This window comes from Procambarus clarkii, chromosome 42 (assembly GCF_040958095.1).
Source record: "Procambarus clarkii isolate CNS0578487 chromosome 42, FALCON_Pclarkii_2.0, whole genome shotgun sequence".
Taxonomy (NCBI): Eukaryota; Metazoa; Arthropoda; class Malacostraca; order Decapoda; family Cambaridae; genus Procambarus; species Procambarus clarkii.
In genome coordinates, this window is record NC_091191.1 from 21,496,182 (window position 1) to 21,509,925 (window position 13,744).

Sequence of the window (13,744 nt, forward strand, 5' to 3'; positions counted from 1 at the left end):
TTCTGTTGGAAAGATGTAGACCCCATTATATTTAGCCCATTATATTAAACCGCCTATATGAAGGAATCTGTGTAGGATGAGTGGGGTTAAAAGGTTGAGTGATGTCATGGGGTAAGGTAGTATCAGAGGTGCCTGACATTTGAGATGGGGTTATGAGTATGACATTATCAGGAGTGGGGGATCTGTGATGTTACTGTGGGTGTGGAGACACACCTGGGAGCGTCTGGAGTGCTCTGGGTTAGGTTTGGCTTAAGCCTAGAGGAAATTGAGGGAAGCAGATGCCAGAAGTTGTCGGACGGACATTACAGATAAGAAACTTCAGTTTAGTATGGTTGTAATTTTGTTTTTTGTAGCGGGATCACATTAGGGTTGTGACCTGAGATGAAAGAAAGAATAAGTTTTGAAAGTGTAAGTAGAAGGTAGGCGTAAGACGAAGGGTGAGAAACATAAAATGGTAATAATAAATGAAAAGTGAAAGAACCAGGTAGTAGTAGTAGTAGTAAGGTAAGAACTAAGGAAAAATGGCAGAATAGGAAAAGGAATATATAAGAAAAAGAAAAACAGGAAGGAAAATAAATAAATAAAACAAAAACTGCAAGAGGCCAAAGAGCGAAGAAAAGAAAGAAGCCTCTTAGTAAGAGGCTAAGGGAAGAGAGGGTAGAGGGGGTAAAGCTGAAGTCAGGTCACGTTTAAGAAGATGAAAGCATTTAAGTAAGTACTGTGAAAGGGAAGAGTCAACAGCAACAAAGCCAGGAATAAGATTCATGTTGAGTAGGTTGTGCATCAGAGCTGATTCTACAAAACAACGTCTGTGAAGAGTCAGGAATGATTATTATAGAAGACCAATCAATAGGATGATTAGTCCCTAACATGAGAAAAAATAGCAGTGTTTGTGTCTGCAGACTTAACACTTCTTTCGAGTTCCATAAATTTGTCATTTTGTGTTCGGCCAGTTTCCCCAAAGTATTGCAGAGGAAATGACGAACAGTAAATAGAGTAGACACCAGCAGCATTAGAAGCAAGGAGGAGCCCTGTGAACTAGATAACTACGAAGAGTGTTCGTTTGTTGAAAGGCGAGCTATATATCAAGAGGATGAAGGACATTAGTGAGATTTTGAGTTCAGATATGAAGGGAAGGCAGAACACAGTGGTACTAGTGTTGGAAACAGGTAAAGGATAAAAGAAATTTCTTTTAGCTTGAGAATAGGCACAGTTAATAAAATGTAAGAGAGTAACCAAGGCGAGAGAAAGACTTGTAGATAAAGGAAATTTCAGAATCAAGAAACTACTCATCACTGATGCGTAGAGCTCGGAAGAAGAGGGAGACGAGGACACTTTTCTTACCAAAAGGAGGATGGTAGGAAAAGAAGTGAATGTACATGCCACTATGCATTGGTTTGCGGTAAACAGAGAAAAATGAACCAGACAGAGCTGTGAACATGAACGTCAAGAAAAGGAGGGAATTAGATTCCCATTCATCTATGAAATGGATAGAAGGAGCCAGATTATTAAGAGAGGAGAGAAAAGGCTGGAAAAGACTAAAGTCATGAGGTCATGAAGCAAAAGTGTCATCAACACAGCCAAGCCTGAGAGAGGGACGAGTATCAATAGTGGGAACAAGAACAGTTCCATAGTGCTCCATATAGAGACTGGCCAGAACAGGGGAGAGAGGGGAACCCATAGCCACACCGAAAGACTGAGATAAGTATTTTCCATTGAAAGATCAAGAGAATCGACACAGAATCTGACGAGTTCGCGGAAAACGTCAGTAGGAAGCGGGAGATGAAGAAGCCCTTAAATGCCTTATGAATAAAAAAAGAGAGACCAACATCAAGGGGAACATTAGTAAACAGAGAGTCGACATCAAGACTAAGCATCTTACAGGAGGCCTCAAGGCGCAGTCTTTTTGATGAAGTTCTGAGGGTGACGAAAGTGAGCAGGAGAAAAAGTTCCAAGATAAGGAGTCACAGTTTTGGCAAGCCAGGAGGCCAGAGGATAGCCGTCAGAGCCTCTGCAAGAAATGATAGGACGAAGAGGAACACAAGATTTGTGAACCATAGGAAGACCATAGAAAGAAGGAAGAGAATGACAAATGACACGGAAACGTTTTATGAGATCATAATGAGGTCAGAGACTAGACAGATGTCCAAGTTTATGGTTAAAATAAGTTTTAAAGGGATCCACAGGGCTAGAAGTCAGAGGAGCATATGTACGGGAGTCAGAGAGCAAGACATCAGTCTTATGGAGGTAGTCCACATGATCAAGGACAATCACCGAATTGCCTTTGTCTGAAGTTGTAACAATAAAGTTGTTAGTTAGGCAAGGGCAAGCTGGAAGCGACGAGGAAGCTGGTGATTTTGAGAACACAAACTGTCAAGGGCAGGTGTAACTTATCGCCTTGATAAGTAACAAGGGCAGGTGTAACTTATCGCCTTGATAAGTAACAAGGGCAGGTGTAACTTATCGCCTTGATAAGTAACAAGGGCAGGTGTAACTTATCGCCTTGATAAGTAACAAGGGCAGGTGTAACTTACCAGCTTGATAAGTAACAAGGGCAGGTGTAACTTATCAGCTTGATAAGTTACAAGGACAGGTGTAACTTATCAGCTTGATAAGTTACAAGGACAGGTGTAACTTACCAGCTTGATAAGTTACACGGACAGGTGTAACTTATCAGCTTGATAAGTTACAAGGACAGGTGTAACTTACCAGCTTGATAAGTTACACGGACAGGTGTAACTTATCAGCTTGATAAGTTACAAGGACAGGTGTAACTTACCAGCTTGATAAGTTACACGGACAGGTGTAACTTATCAGCTTGATAAGTTACAAGGACAGGTGTAACTTACCAGCTTGATAAGTTACACGGACAGGTGTAACTTATCAGCTTGATAAGTTACACCTGTACAGAGTTAATTCACCGTTATAACTATATTCTTTTGACTTATTAAATATATTCTCATCCATAATTTGTCAGAATTAGTTGCGGGTAACAATGGACATAAAATATGTATATGCCCGTTAATGCTGACACATATTGGTTTCTGCATTGCAGCTTCGGTCACCTCAGGCGAGGCGACCGTAGCTGCATTGGAGAAAGAGACCGAAGATGACCTCAATATGTCTTCTTCTGTTTCATTTATTCTTATCTTCTACCTCAGACCAGAATTACCTCCTGCAAGCTGCAGCGCTTGGTTGGTAGCCTCCTACAAGCTGCTGCGCTTGGTTGGTAGCCTCCTACAAGCTGCTGCGCTTGGTTGGTAGCCTCCTACAAGCTGCTGCGCTTAGTTGGTAGCCTTCTACAAGCTGCTGCGCTTGGTTGGTAGCCTCCTGCAAGCTGCAGCGCTTAGTTGGTAGCCTCCTACAAGCTGCTGCGCTTGGTTGGTAGCCTCCTACAAGCTGCTGCGCTTGGTTGGTAGCCTCCTACAAGCTGCTGCGCTTGGTTGGTAGCCTCCTACAAGCTGCTGCGCTTGGTTGGTAGCCTCCTACAAGCTGCTGCGCTTAGTTGGTAGCCTCCTACAAGCTGCAGCGCTTGGTTGGTAGCCTCCTACAAGCTGCTGCGCTTAGTTGGTAGCCTCCTACAAGCTGCTGCGCTTAGTTGGTAGCCTCCTACAAGCTGCAGCGCTTGGTTGGTAGCCTCCTACAAGCTGCTGCGCTTAGTTGGTAGCCTCCTACAAGCTGCTGCGCTTAGTTGGTAGCCTCCTACAAGCTGCAGCGCTTGGTTGGTAGCCTCCTACAAGCTGCTGCGCTTAGTTGGTAGCCTCCTACAAGCTGCTGCGCTTAGTTGGTAGCCTCCTACAAGCTGCAGCGCTTGGTTGGTAGCCTCCTACAAGCTGCTGCGCTTAGTTGGTAGCCTCCTACAAGCTGCAGCGCTTGGTTGGTAGCCTCCTACAAGCTGCTGCGCTTAGTTGGTAGCCTCCTACAAGCTGCTGCGCTTGGTTGGTAGCCTCCTACAAGCTGCTGCGCTTGGTTGGTAGCCTCCTACAAGCTGCTGCGCTTAGTTGGTAGCCTCCTACAAGCTGCAGCGCTTGGTTGGTAGCCTCCTACAAGCTGCTGCGCTTAGTTGGTAGCCTCCTACAAGCTGCTGCGCTTGGTTGGTAGCCTCCTACAAGCTGCTGCGCTTGGTTGGTAGCCTCCTACAAGCTGCAGCGCTTGGTTGGTAGCCTCCTACAAGCTGCAGCGCTTGGTTGGTAGCCTCCTACAAGCTGCAGCGCTTGGTTGGTAGCCTCCTACAAGCTGCAGCGCTTGGTTGGTAGCCTCCTACAAGCTGCTGCGCTTAGTTGGTAGCCTCCTACAAACAAAATACCAAGATATTTCACCCCAAACAAAGACAGTTTACCTGCACTCTCTGGACTGTGATGTTGGCGTTGACCTCAACACGCCCCGGCTGGTGCTCGAAGTCTAACTTGATGTCGGTTTCAGCTTGTGTTGACTGTCAATAGATGGCAATTTATGGGGGAGGTATCATATATTCATGTGCATTATATATATATACATATATATATATATATATATATATATATATATATATATATATATATTTATATATATATATATATATATATATATATATATATATATATATATATATATATATCATACCAAATATAGCTAAAAAGACACGATATAATCACACTTTTCAAAATATGAACTCAGAAACCTTAGCGTTGTAGTCCATACCAAAATGAATACACCTTACCTCGAGCAATATATAGCCTTTATATTTTTCCTGTCCCTGTTCCATCATTTTGGACGAGTCAAACGCCAGGACGAGCATGTGTGGGTGAGCATAGTCACTGCCGTACGTACAACCAACTTGAAGTTGTGTCTTGTCAGGGTTTGCTATCAAGTTCCCTGAAGTCGAAGAAAACACCTCGACCTCCTTCTTCCTTTGCCAGTTTCCTGACAGTTCCCAATTAACTGTAAAAAAGAGATTTATTTTTAGTCACCTGCAAATATTCAATTTCCTGAACTCTTCAGTTGAAGGTGTCTTTAACAATTATACAAGTCCATATACTGTTCTAACATGCACTACTTCAGGCCACTAGAGATTTATTACAATTATTTGCAATTTCATTTTACTTTTCAAGTTGTATAAAACTCGTGGTGTTATAAATCGTTGTTGTGAAGGCCTGGAGCCAGGAGTTGGAACATTGTTGGTTGGTGAGCAGCGTGTGTATGTGTGTGTGTTATGTAGTTCTCTCTCTGGTTTTATGACGTCTTCAACATAACTCTAGTGGTTATTTTGAAGACGTCACAAAAAGTAAGGTGAAACGCTATGCAACGTCTGAAGAGTCAACCAACACAACACTTGTACCCCCGTTTTAGACTAATTTACATGAGCCTCTTTTCGGCGGCTCATAAAACGAGGCCCAACACATCAAAATGTCAACACCAGTAATCAACAGCCAATTAACACATAGCTATATTCTACCCACTTCAGGACCCCGAACCAACACAGAAGCAGCAAGAGCAATATAGCAATATATAGCAATATAGAAGCAGCAAATATGCAATTTACCCATTGATTCGTGTTCTGTCTTTTGTCACCTCATCCAAAAACATTTGTGTCATATCACCTCATCCAAAAACATTTGTGTCATATCACCTCATCCAAAAACATTTGTGTCATATCACCTCATCCAAAAACATTTGTGTCATATCACCTCATCCAAAAACTAATGTAAGAAAGAAAAGATGTGTGTAAAAAATGAAGCTTACTGGAGCATGAATAGTGGGTGCTCAACATTGCAAACAGAATTATATGTCCTAAAGGAGGCCATAAACTATTTAATAGAGAATAATTTACATGATGTCATCATTCATACCAACTTTAAATCTTCGCTCCAGGCATTGTTATCCAGTCAGCACAGAGATAATATACAACTCCTCACAGAAATCCAACATATATGAAAAGAAGCCCATAACCTAGGGCTGTCAATCACCCCTAAATTGGATACCAAGTCACATTGGCATAGATGGTAATGAAAAGGCAGACTCACTAGCAAAAACTGCCACTGCTCTACCTGTTGTAAAGGTTCAAATACCTCCAAGATTAAGGTAAAGTTTTTCACTGATAAAGGAGCAAATCAAGAAGAAAATACTCCCAACTATCAAAAGTCGCCACAGCGCCAAAGTAGCGGAAGGAAGATCCACTGCGATATGGTACGAACAAGCCACTGGGAACTACTCTTTCAAGTCTGGCAAAAAGATATCCAGAGACATTGCAGTAACCATACACAGACTCAGACTTGGTTACAAGTGCTGCTGGGAGGTAATAAACCCAATAGTTAAAGAGTGTCACATCTGTGGAACAGAAGAGCGGCGCCACTATTGCACTACTTACTGGAATGTGAAGCTACTGAAGCCCTGCGCATCAAACTCAACAGTAATCCAACGACAGCAGCTGCATTAGATGCACATTCCACCGCGACTACAATGATTAGAAAAGCCGTTGAGGAATGGGACTCATTAGTGACCATTCTGCATCTACGTCCGCCACCAAGATAATGTTAATAAAACAAGACTAAAACCAGTGCACTAAAACAGAATCGAAAAAGAAACAGGGAAAAAGGAGTAATCCCCACCTCCATTTAAAACCTTGACTCAAATATCACAGTAAGAAGGTTATCGCGAATAACCGAACTCAATTACGGGCTCACCATAGCCCGTGCTACATGGACACTTCGTTCTGAGTAACTAAATCTAAAACAACAACAACATCGTTTGTAAAAATCTGTATTTGAAAATGAGAGAAGTCTTTTCAAAATGCTTTTAGGCATCAGGCCATAAATAAAAATGTGAAAAAGAACTTTGAAGAGTTAATTTTTTAACTACCCCCGACAGTGAAGAAAAACGTAAGAAATATTGAGAAGATTCGTGTTAGAATCATTAACCTTACCCATTTGGTCATATTCAACAACATATCTATTTATTTATTTATTTATTTATTTATATATACAAGAAGGTACATTTGGGGGTTAGCAGAGAACATAGAGATTAAGGTGAAATTAACTTTCTTGTAAAGCCACTAGCACGCATTTCAGGCATGTTATATGTTTACGTGCTACTAGGAACAAACAGTTCCAAGTAGCACAGGCTATAGTGAGCCCGTAGTGGACTTACCTGGCACAGTAGCGGGGCTGTAACTATGTATAAGAGATTGATTGATTGAAGACGATTAAGCCACCCGAGAGTTGGCACGGGCATGAATAGCTCGTAAGTGGTAGATTTTTTGTTTGGGAGTGAATGTATAGCGTGCTGAGGTCACACTGAAATCGTCAGTCCTTACTATGTGGCTGCTATCGCGGGGGAGGATACTGCTTGACCGTATTTATGAGGGTGTTCGGCTGCTGGACACTTTTTTGACCAGAAGAGTGGCAGTGTTGATGGCTTCAGGGTGGTTACTGCAAGATTCAGGAGCTCTTAAAGCTCTTCTACGGTTGTTGGTTGCTTCACAATCCAGAAGATAGTGAAGTTGTAGCTTGTCTTTGACTGTTTGGCTGAAAATTCATTCTCTCTTTCGGGGTTCACCGATCTCCCAGTTCCATCTGTAACCTAGATGTAGTCTATATAACCGAACTGTTATTTCCCTGTGGATTCCATTCGGGATATTTAACCTGTCTAACTTAAACCTTCAGCTATTGCTGAGGGTAAACCTTCAGCTGCTCTCTGGTGTAGCTGGGCTTTGGTGAGGTGTGAGAGTTTTTTGGTGATGGTGTTTTTTATGTACTCTAAGCTGGGTTGGATAGTTTTATGTATCAATGGATAACGAGTTGCCAATTTAGCAGTTTCATCGGCTTTCTAATTTACTGGGATTCCTACATGGGATGGGATCCAGTTTAGGGTTATGTTGCGTCATTTCCTTTAGCTATTGCTCTAAGATACAAAATTGTGGTAATTATTTCCACGATGTCTTTCGACTGCTTTTTTCCTAATATTTGGAGTGCAACGTTTAAGTCTGTGTGTATGATTGCATTTGGAGTGTTTTGTGCAATCACATCTGCGAATGCTTGTTGTATGGCAAACAGCTCAGTTTGGGTTGATGATACTAGTCCTCCCAGTCTCCAATATGCCTGTATGCTGTCCATGCAAAGAGCAGGGCCAGCACTCTCATATTCTGTGTCCACCGATCCGTCTGTGAAGACGTGGGTGGCTTCTGCTATGCAATGCTGCTCATTTGCTTTTCAATGATACACCTTAGGATTGTTGGATCATAGGCAGCCTTTTTCATCAGAAGGCCTTTTATTACTATTTTGAAGGAACTATTTTGTTCTGAACTCTCCTACGGTGCGGAACGAGTGTAGTTTCGGTGTGGATGATCACCTCCTCTATTAAGAATCAAGCTCTTTAAAATGTAGTTTATTTAGGACTTCTTCCGCTCTGGCAGCCCAAGAGTTTCCGTTGCTCTGGCCACGTCCAACGATTAAGGCCTGTCGTACTGGAACTGGACCAGGGGGGAAACAATTATACTACTGATAATCACAGCTGTTCTTTGAGATATTCTTTCTTGAAGAGAGGGCCAACCCATTTCTAGTCTTTCAAGTTTCAAGTTTCAAGCCTGGTCCACATCAGGGCTCCCAGGGCAGCTCTCATAGCATTATTTTGTGCTACTTTAAGATTTTTCCTCTGTTGTTGTGATAGGTTTGTGAGTGCAGGTGCAGCATAGTTGATCACTGATCTGACTGCCTGTACATAGTATGTGCGAAGGACTTGCAGACTGGCTCCTCCAGAGAGGGAGGTTAGCGACCTGAGATTGCCGTCCGGGCCACAATTCTCTCTCTCTCTCAAGTATGTGACATCAGCATTAAAATTCATGTGTGTATCCAGGCGTATTAATAGATACTAATAAGTGTCCACCCATTCAATTGGTTGACCCTGGACTTTGAGTTGATTGTTGGGCTTCACTATTGCTTAGGGCATGGCTTTTGTCTTGGTGGGGTTGAGTTTTATACCAATCTGCTGTGCCTCTTTACTGATGCAGTCTAAGCATTTGGGCGCAAGGCGCCGCATCCCTTCCTTTTATGGTGATGATAAAGTCGTTCACGTAGTTTAGCAGCCTGCAGTGATGTTGGAGCTTCAACCTCATTATTCTTTCCATTAAACAGTTGCAGAATAGGAGGCTGAGAATGCCTCCTTGCGGTGTACCATTTTCATGTATATTGTATTCAGAGACTGTGCCATGAAGTTTTACTCTTATGCTTCTCTCTTTATGAGACAGTTTTTGGTCCAGTAGAGCAGGTTACCTTTGACCTCTTTTTCGGTGAGGCAGCAGAGAATAGCTGGGGCGCTAGACAGTTCAAAGGCTTTCTCGATGTCCAGGAATATCAGTCTTCTAGGTTTGTAATTCAGGTGGGCTAACTGAGTGGTAATACATTCCACTATGCCAACCTCTTTCCTATAGGCATACATGTCCTGGTGTAGTTTGGCCATTTTCCACTAAAGCCTGTTGAGTGCCATTGGAGAGAGATGGGCCTAGGATTAGCGGGATCTTTTGGTTTTGGGATCGGCACTATGTCTGGCCTATTCCAAGCTGTAGGTCTAGTTTGAGAAGTCCAGGCTAAATTAATTAACCTTAGGTATGCAGCGTCTTCCTCTGGGCCGAGGTTTCTAATAATTTTATTGGTTATTTTGAAGTCTCCAGGGGATGTATATTTTGAGTTATTCTTAGCTCGATTAAGATCATCCAGTGTGAAAGGGGTATTAGTGTCAGAGGTTTCTGCACATGATGTTAGGAATCTGTGCCATCTTTCTTCATCTAATCATGTATGCATTATTAGTACATATGGTGGAAGCTGATTACTGTTGCTCTTTCTGCAAATTTGGTTACCAGTACTTCGGCTTCCTGATGAAGATCCTTAGAATGTGGGGCTTTAGGTGTTTTATTTCTTTTGGCCCGGTGGATTTGCTGCCACATCTCTCCAAGAGAGGAGTGTTCCTTCAGATGTGAACACAATTCCAGCCACTTTTGTTCTTTTATTATCCTGGTTCTCTTCGTGCACATGTTCCCTAACCTCACAGAGAATGGTCCTGTTGCGGTCACTTGGCATTTGTAATTTGTATAGCTTCCATGTAATGTTGAGTCTATGATTGAGTTCTTTGACACGTTTGCAGTAGTACCGGTGATCTTTGTGGTATCTGGTGGACTGTTTTTTCAGTGGAAAAGAGTGGTTGGCTGCACTTTAAATTGCTTAGACAAAATCTTATTCTGCCTGATTAAAGTCTTCGATGACAACATAGTTTCTATGCCACTCTGAGATAAAGTTTTGAAAGCGGTGCCATTTTGCTAGGTGGAGGTGGAGATGAAAGTAAGGTCTAATCTGCCTCCTTGGATGTGAGTGTGTTCAGTATTGTTTAGGATTTGGACTTTTGGTATCTTGTCTAGTAGATGTGCTTTGTGAGTGCCGGCCTCATTTGTGTTTGAGCCCAGTGCCTAACGATGATGGGCATTGAAATCACCACAAATTATTGTGTTTGAGGTGGTCGCGTGTCCAAATAACACTGAGAGATCCATTTCAGCACGTGGAGACCTGTAAGCATTAAACACTTCAAGTTTGTCGTGTCATAGCTCAATGGATACTCCCATCACCTCTGTCCCTGGCCCACACTCGGGTGGTCTGGTTATGGGCTTAGCGATCACGTCACATTTCACACAGATGGTACATCTGTTGTTGTTGTTGTTGTTTAAATTTAGCTACCCAGAACGTTCGGTTATTCGCGATAATCTTGTTACTCTGATGTTTGGGTCAAAGGTTTTAAATGGACGTGGGGTTTCCTCCTTTTTCCCTGTTTCTTTTTCGCTTCAGTTTTAGTCGTCTTTTAATAACATTATCTTGGTGGCGGATGTAAGTGCAGAATGTTCACTAGTGAGTCCCATTCTTTAGCGGCTTTTCTAATCATTGTAGCGGCTGACATCTCCTGATTGATTGATTGATAAAGATTAAGCCACCCAAGAGGTGGCACGGGCATGAATAGCCCGTATGACATCTCCTGGATTGCCCGTTCTTATATACTTTGTATATAATAAAAAAATCGTATTTATACTGCTTGGAGGTCAGGTACATACAAATAGGTGAGGGGTGAGGAGTAAAGGTAAGAGACATAGGTCAATAACCCATACCTATAAGGTTAGCCAGGTGTATTGGGCATGACGTTTTTAACAGTGACGTCATCACTGGTATCTTTGCGTTCCAGTCTTGTTCTCACTCTCATGATGAGTGGAGTGAATAGTTCCCTTATTTGAGTCTTTATGGTGGGTCGTTCCACTTTTATAACTCACCATAAATACTCTAATAACCGAACTATTCACTCAAATTATAGTTCTATTATTCTACTAATTAATAGAATAATAATTAGATTAGGTCTAATCTGTTTTCAGTGTAACATTGGCGGCAGTAAAACACTATACCCCAATATTATCTCAAGAAGTAGCCTTCTTGTACGCTCCATGTGCAGTTGTTCTATTTGTGTAGCAAACCAGTGATTATTGTCACTGCCATAAAGCAGACCTCCGTCAAGGCACTCACATTGCAGATGCGATTAAGTTCTTTTCCTGCCAGGTGCTCTCCTTCTTCCTGCTTTACTGTGGGTGAGCTGAGTTTCAGTGGGCACTTAAACTGCCTGTCTTTGGCTGTGTCTGCATCGGCTGTGTGCACGATGCTTACACCAATCCTTCATGATTCATTTGTCGCCTACGCAGTTTGGTCAGTTTAAGGACCTCGCTTGCATGGTCTCCCTTGCTCTCGACTCAGTTTTCTGTCATTGTCTTCAATCATTTTAATGGATAAACGCTTAAAAATTGTGCACGACATAGGTATCTACTAGAATAAACTTTGTACCAATAAAATAAAAATAGAGATAAAATATAAAAGATTCAAAGATATTTAATTTTGAACTTTCTGGGTCTAATACAAAGAGAGTTGTAAGAGAAGACTGAAGACACTAAACAAACATGTGAAAATTGAAGATAGAATAAAAATGGGTGACATGCGGCCAGATTCACGAAGCAGTTACGCAAGCACTTACGAACGTGTACGTCTTTCCTCAATCTTTGACGGCTTTGGTTACATTTATTAAACAGTTTACAAGCATGAAAACTTGCCATTCAACTGTTGTTATTGTTATAAACAGCCTCCTGGTGCTTCGGAGCTCACTAACTGTTTTATAATTGTAAACAAAGCCGCCAAAGATTGAGAAAAGATGTACAGGTTTGTAAGTGCTTGCGTAACTGCTTCGTAAATCTGGCCCATGATCAGCACACAAAACAACAATGTGAATCACTAAAAATATATTTCAAAGGGGTTAATATTGGTTTTCAGGAGGAATTCCTGAATCCCGTAAATTTGAAACCATGTGAACACAGGCACCAAATGATGAAACACAGGTTTTGTAAAACATACGAAATGGCAGTTTCCGATAATGGTAGACAAACAATAAATTGTAAGAGAGAAGTGTGTGCGTGCCAACATTATTGACAATTTCAAAATTGTGTTTGATAAGCAAAAATAAGGAAGTTGGGGCACCTCGAAGTTGGCTCTCTTCCTGAAAACACACCTGGTCACATATACACACATCCCGACAATAACTTTATATGTCTCTTACCTTTAACGCCTTCCTCCTGTCCTTGTTGGTGGTTACACGTCAGACGTCCTCCCAGTGTAAAGACATCAGAACCAAGAGTAAGCAAGATCTCCGGGATAAATGTTCGTGAAGCTCCTTCCTCTTGTTTCTGAAGTGATACTTCAAGTTCCCCAGCAACCTTAGACTTTTCTAAATACTGAAGGGCAATCTTTTTAGATATTTCAGTATTTTCATACTGTCCTTCAATGCCAAAGCCCATTCCTCTAATAGCTATGTAGCCTCCAGCATTATTAGGTCTTACATTAAACAAGAAGTTAACTTTTCGATCAATGGAAGAGCCTGGGGTGTCAAAAATAGCCTCAAGGACATTTTCTTGCTTTTTTATATATAATTTGTAATAGTTAAATGTGTCAGTCTTAGCTACCACAAAATCGTTAACATACGGTTCACCAGTATAAGACTCTCCATTAGGGCTGTGTACACTGTGAGCGAGGGTGCCGCACGCCCTCACACCAAGAGCGTTGGTGAGGCTCTCTGACCAACACCGTGTATTTGATGCTGAAACTCTAGCTCTTTGTGTTTCCCAGCCATTTATCTTAGTTCTGAAAAGTGCCACTTCTACTGATGATCTCAACCTCGTAAGTTCAGATTTAGGAATATCAATTTGTGCTTCAGCAATCTGGCCATTTTCAATAGCAATTTTGCCTCCAAAATTAGTACGGGCAATCTGAGTTGTTGTTCTTCTGATGCCACTAGAAGAACCGTACCCGTCTACTATGAGTGTTTCATCTACTGCTACTACCGCCGATGGTGCAACTCTGCCTTCCAGGAGCACACCTTGGGTACCTCTTCTCTGGAACGTTTCCTTGCGGTTAAAGGTGACTGAACCAGTAGCATTGAGTCTCAACTTGAGGGGAAACCCAAGAAGAGTTGTGCTCATATATTCCTGATCCATAACCTGTGTAAATTAAAGTAAATATATGAAAAAATTAAAGTAACATTTGGGTTGCTTCGTAAATCATAAAATTTACTATATAACTAAATATGGTAATTTTACATTACGTTGATTAAGATAAATATACATAGTGTTGTATCATAAGATATCTGTCAACAAAGACACATCCTTACACTATCATTACCCTGAGTCCCGCTTTAATTAAAGAGG

The 13,744-nt window shown here is 41.8% G+C and overlaps 1 protein-coding gene across 2 annotated transcripts in view; it reads right to left on the reverse strand.

The window, feature by feature from the left end:
- Nucleotides 1-13,744, reverse strand: part of LOC123770249 (uncharacterized) — a 407,808-nt gene that overhangs the window by 249,134 nt on the left and 144,930 nt on the right. For both annotated transcript variants that reach the window (XM_069339938.1, XM_069339939.1), the window contains 3 exons: nucleotides 12,601-13,537; nucleotides 4,700-4,920; nucleotides 4,340-4,432 (listed from right to left, as the gene is read on the reverse strand). In XM_069339938.1, the coding sequence (XP_069196039.1) occupies nucleotides 4,340-4,432; nucleotides 4,700-4,920; nucleotides 12,601-13,537 (1,251 nt within the window). The remainder of the gene's footprint in view (nucleotides 1-4,339; nucleotides 4,433-4,699; nucleotides 4,921-12,600; nucleotides 13,538-13,744) is intronic.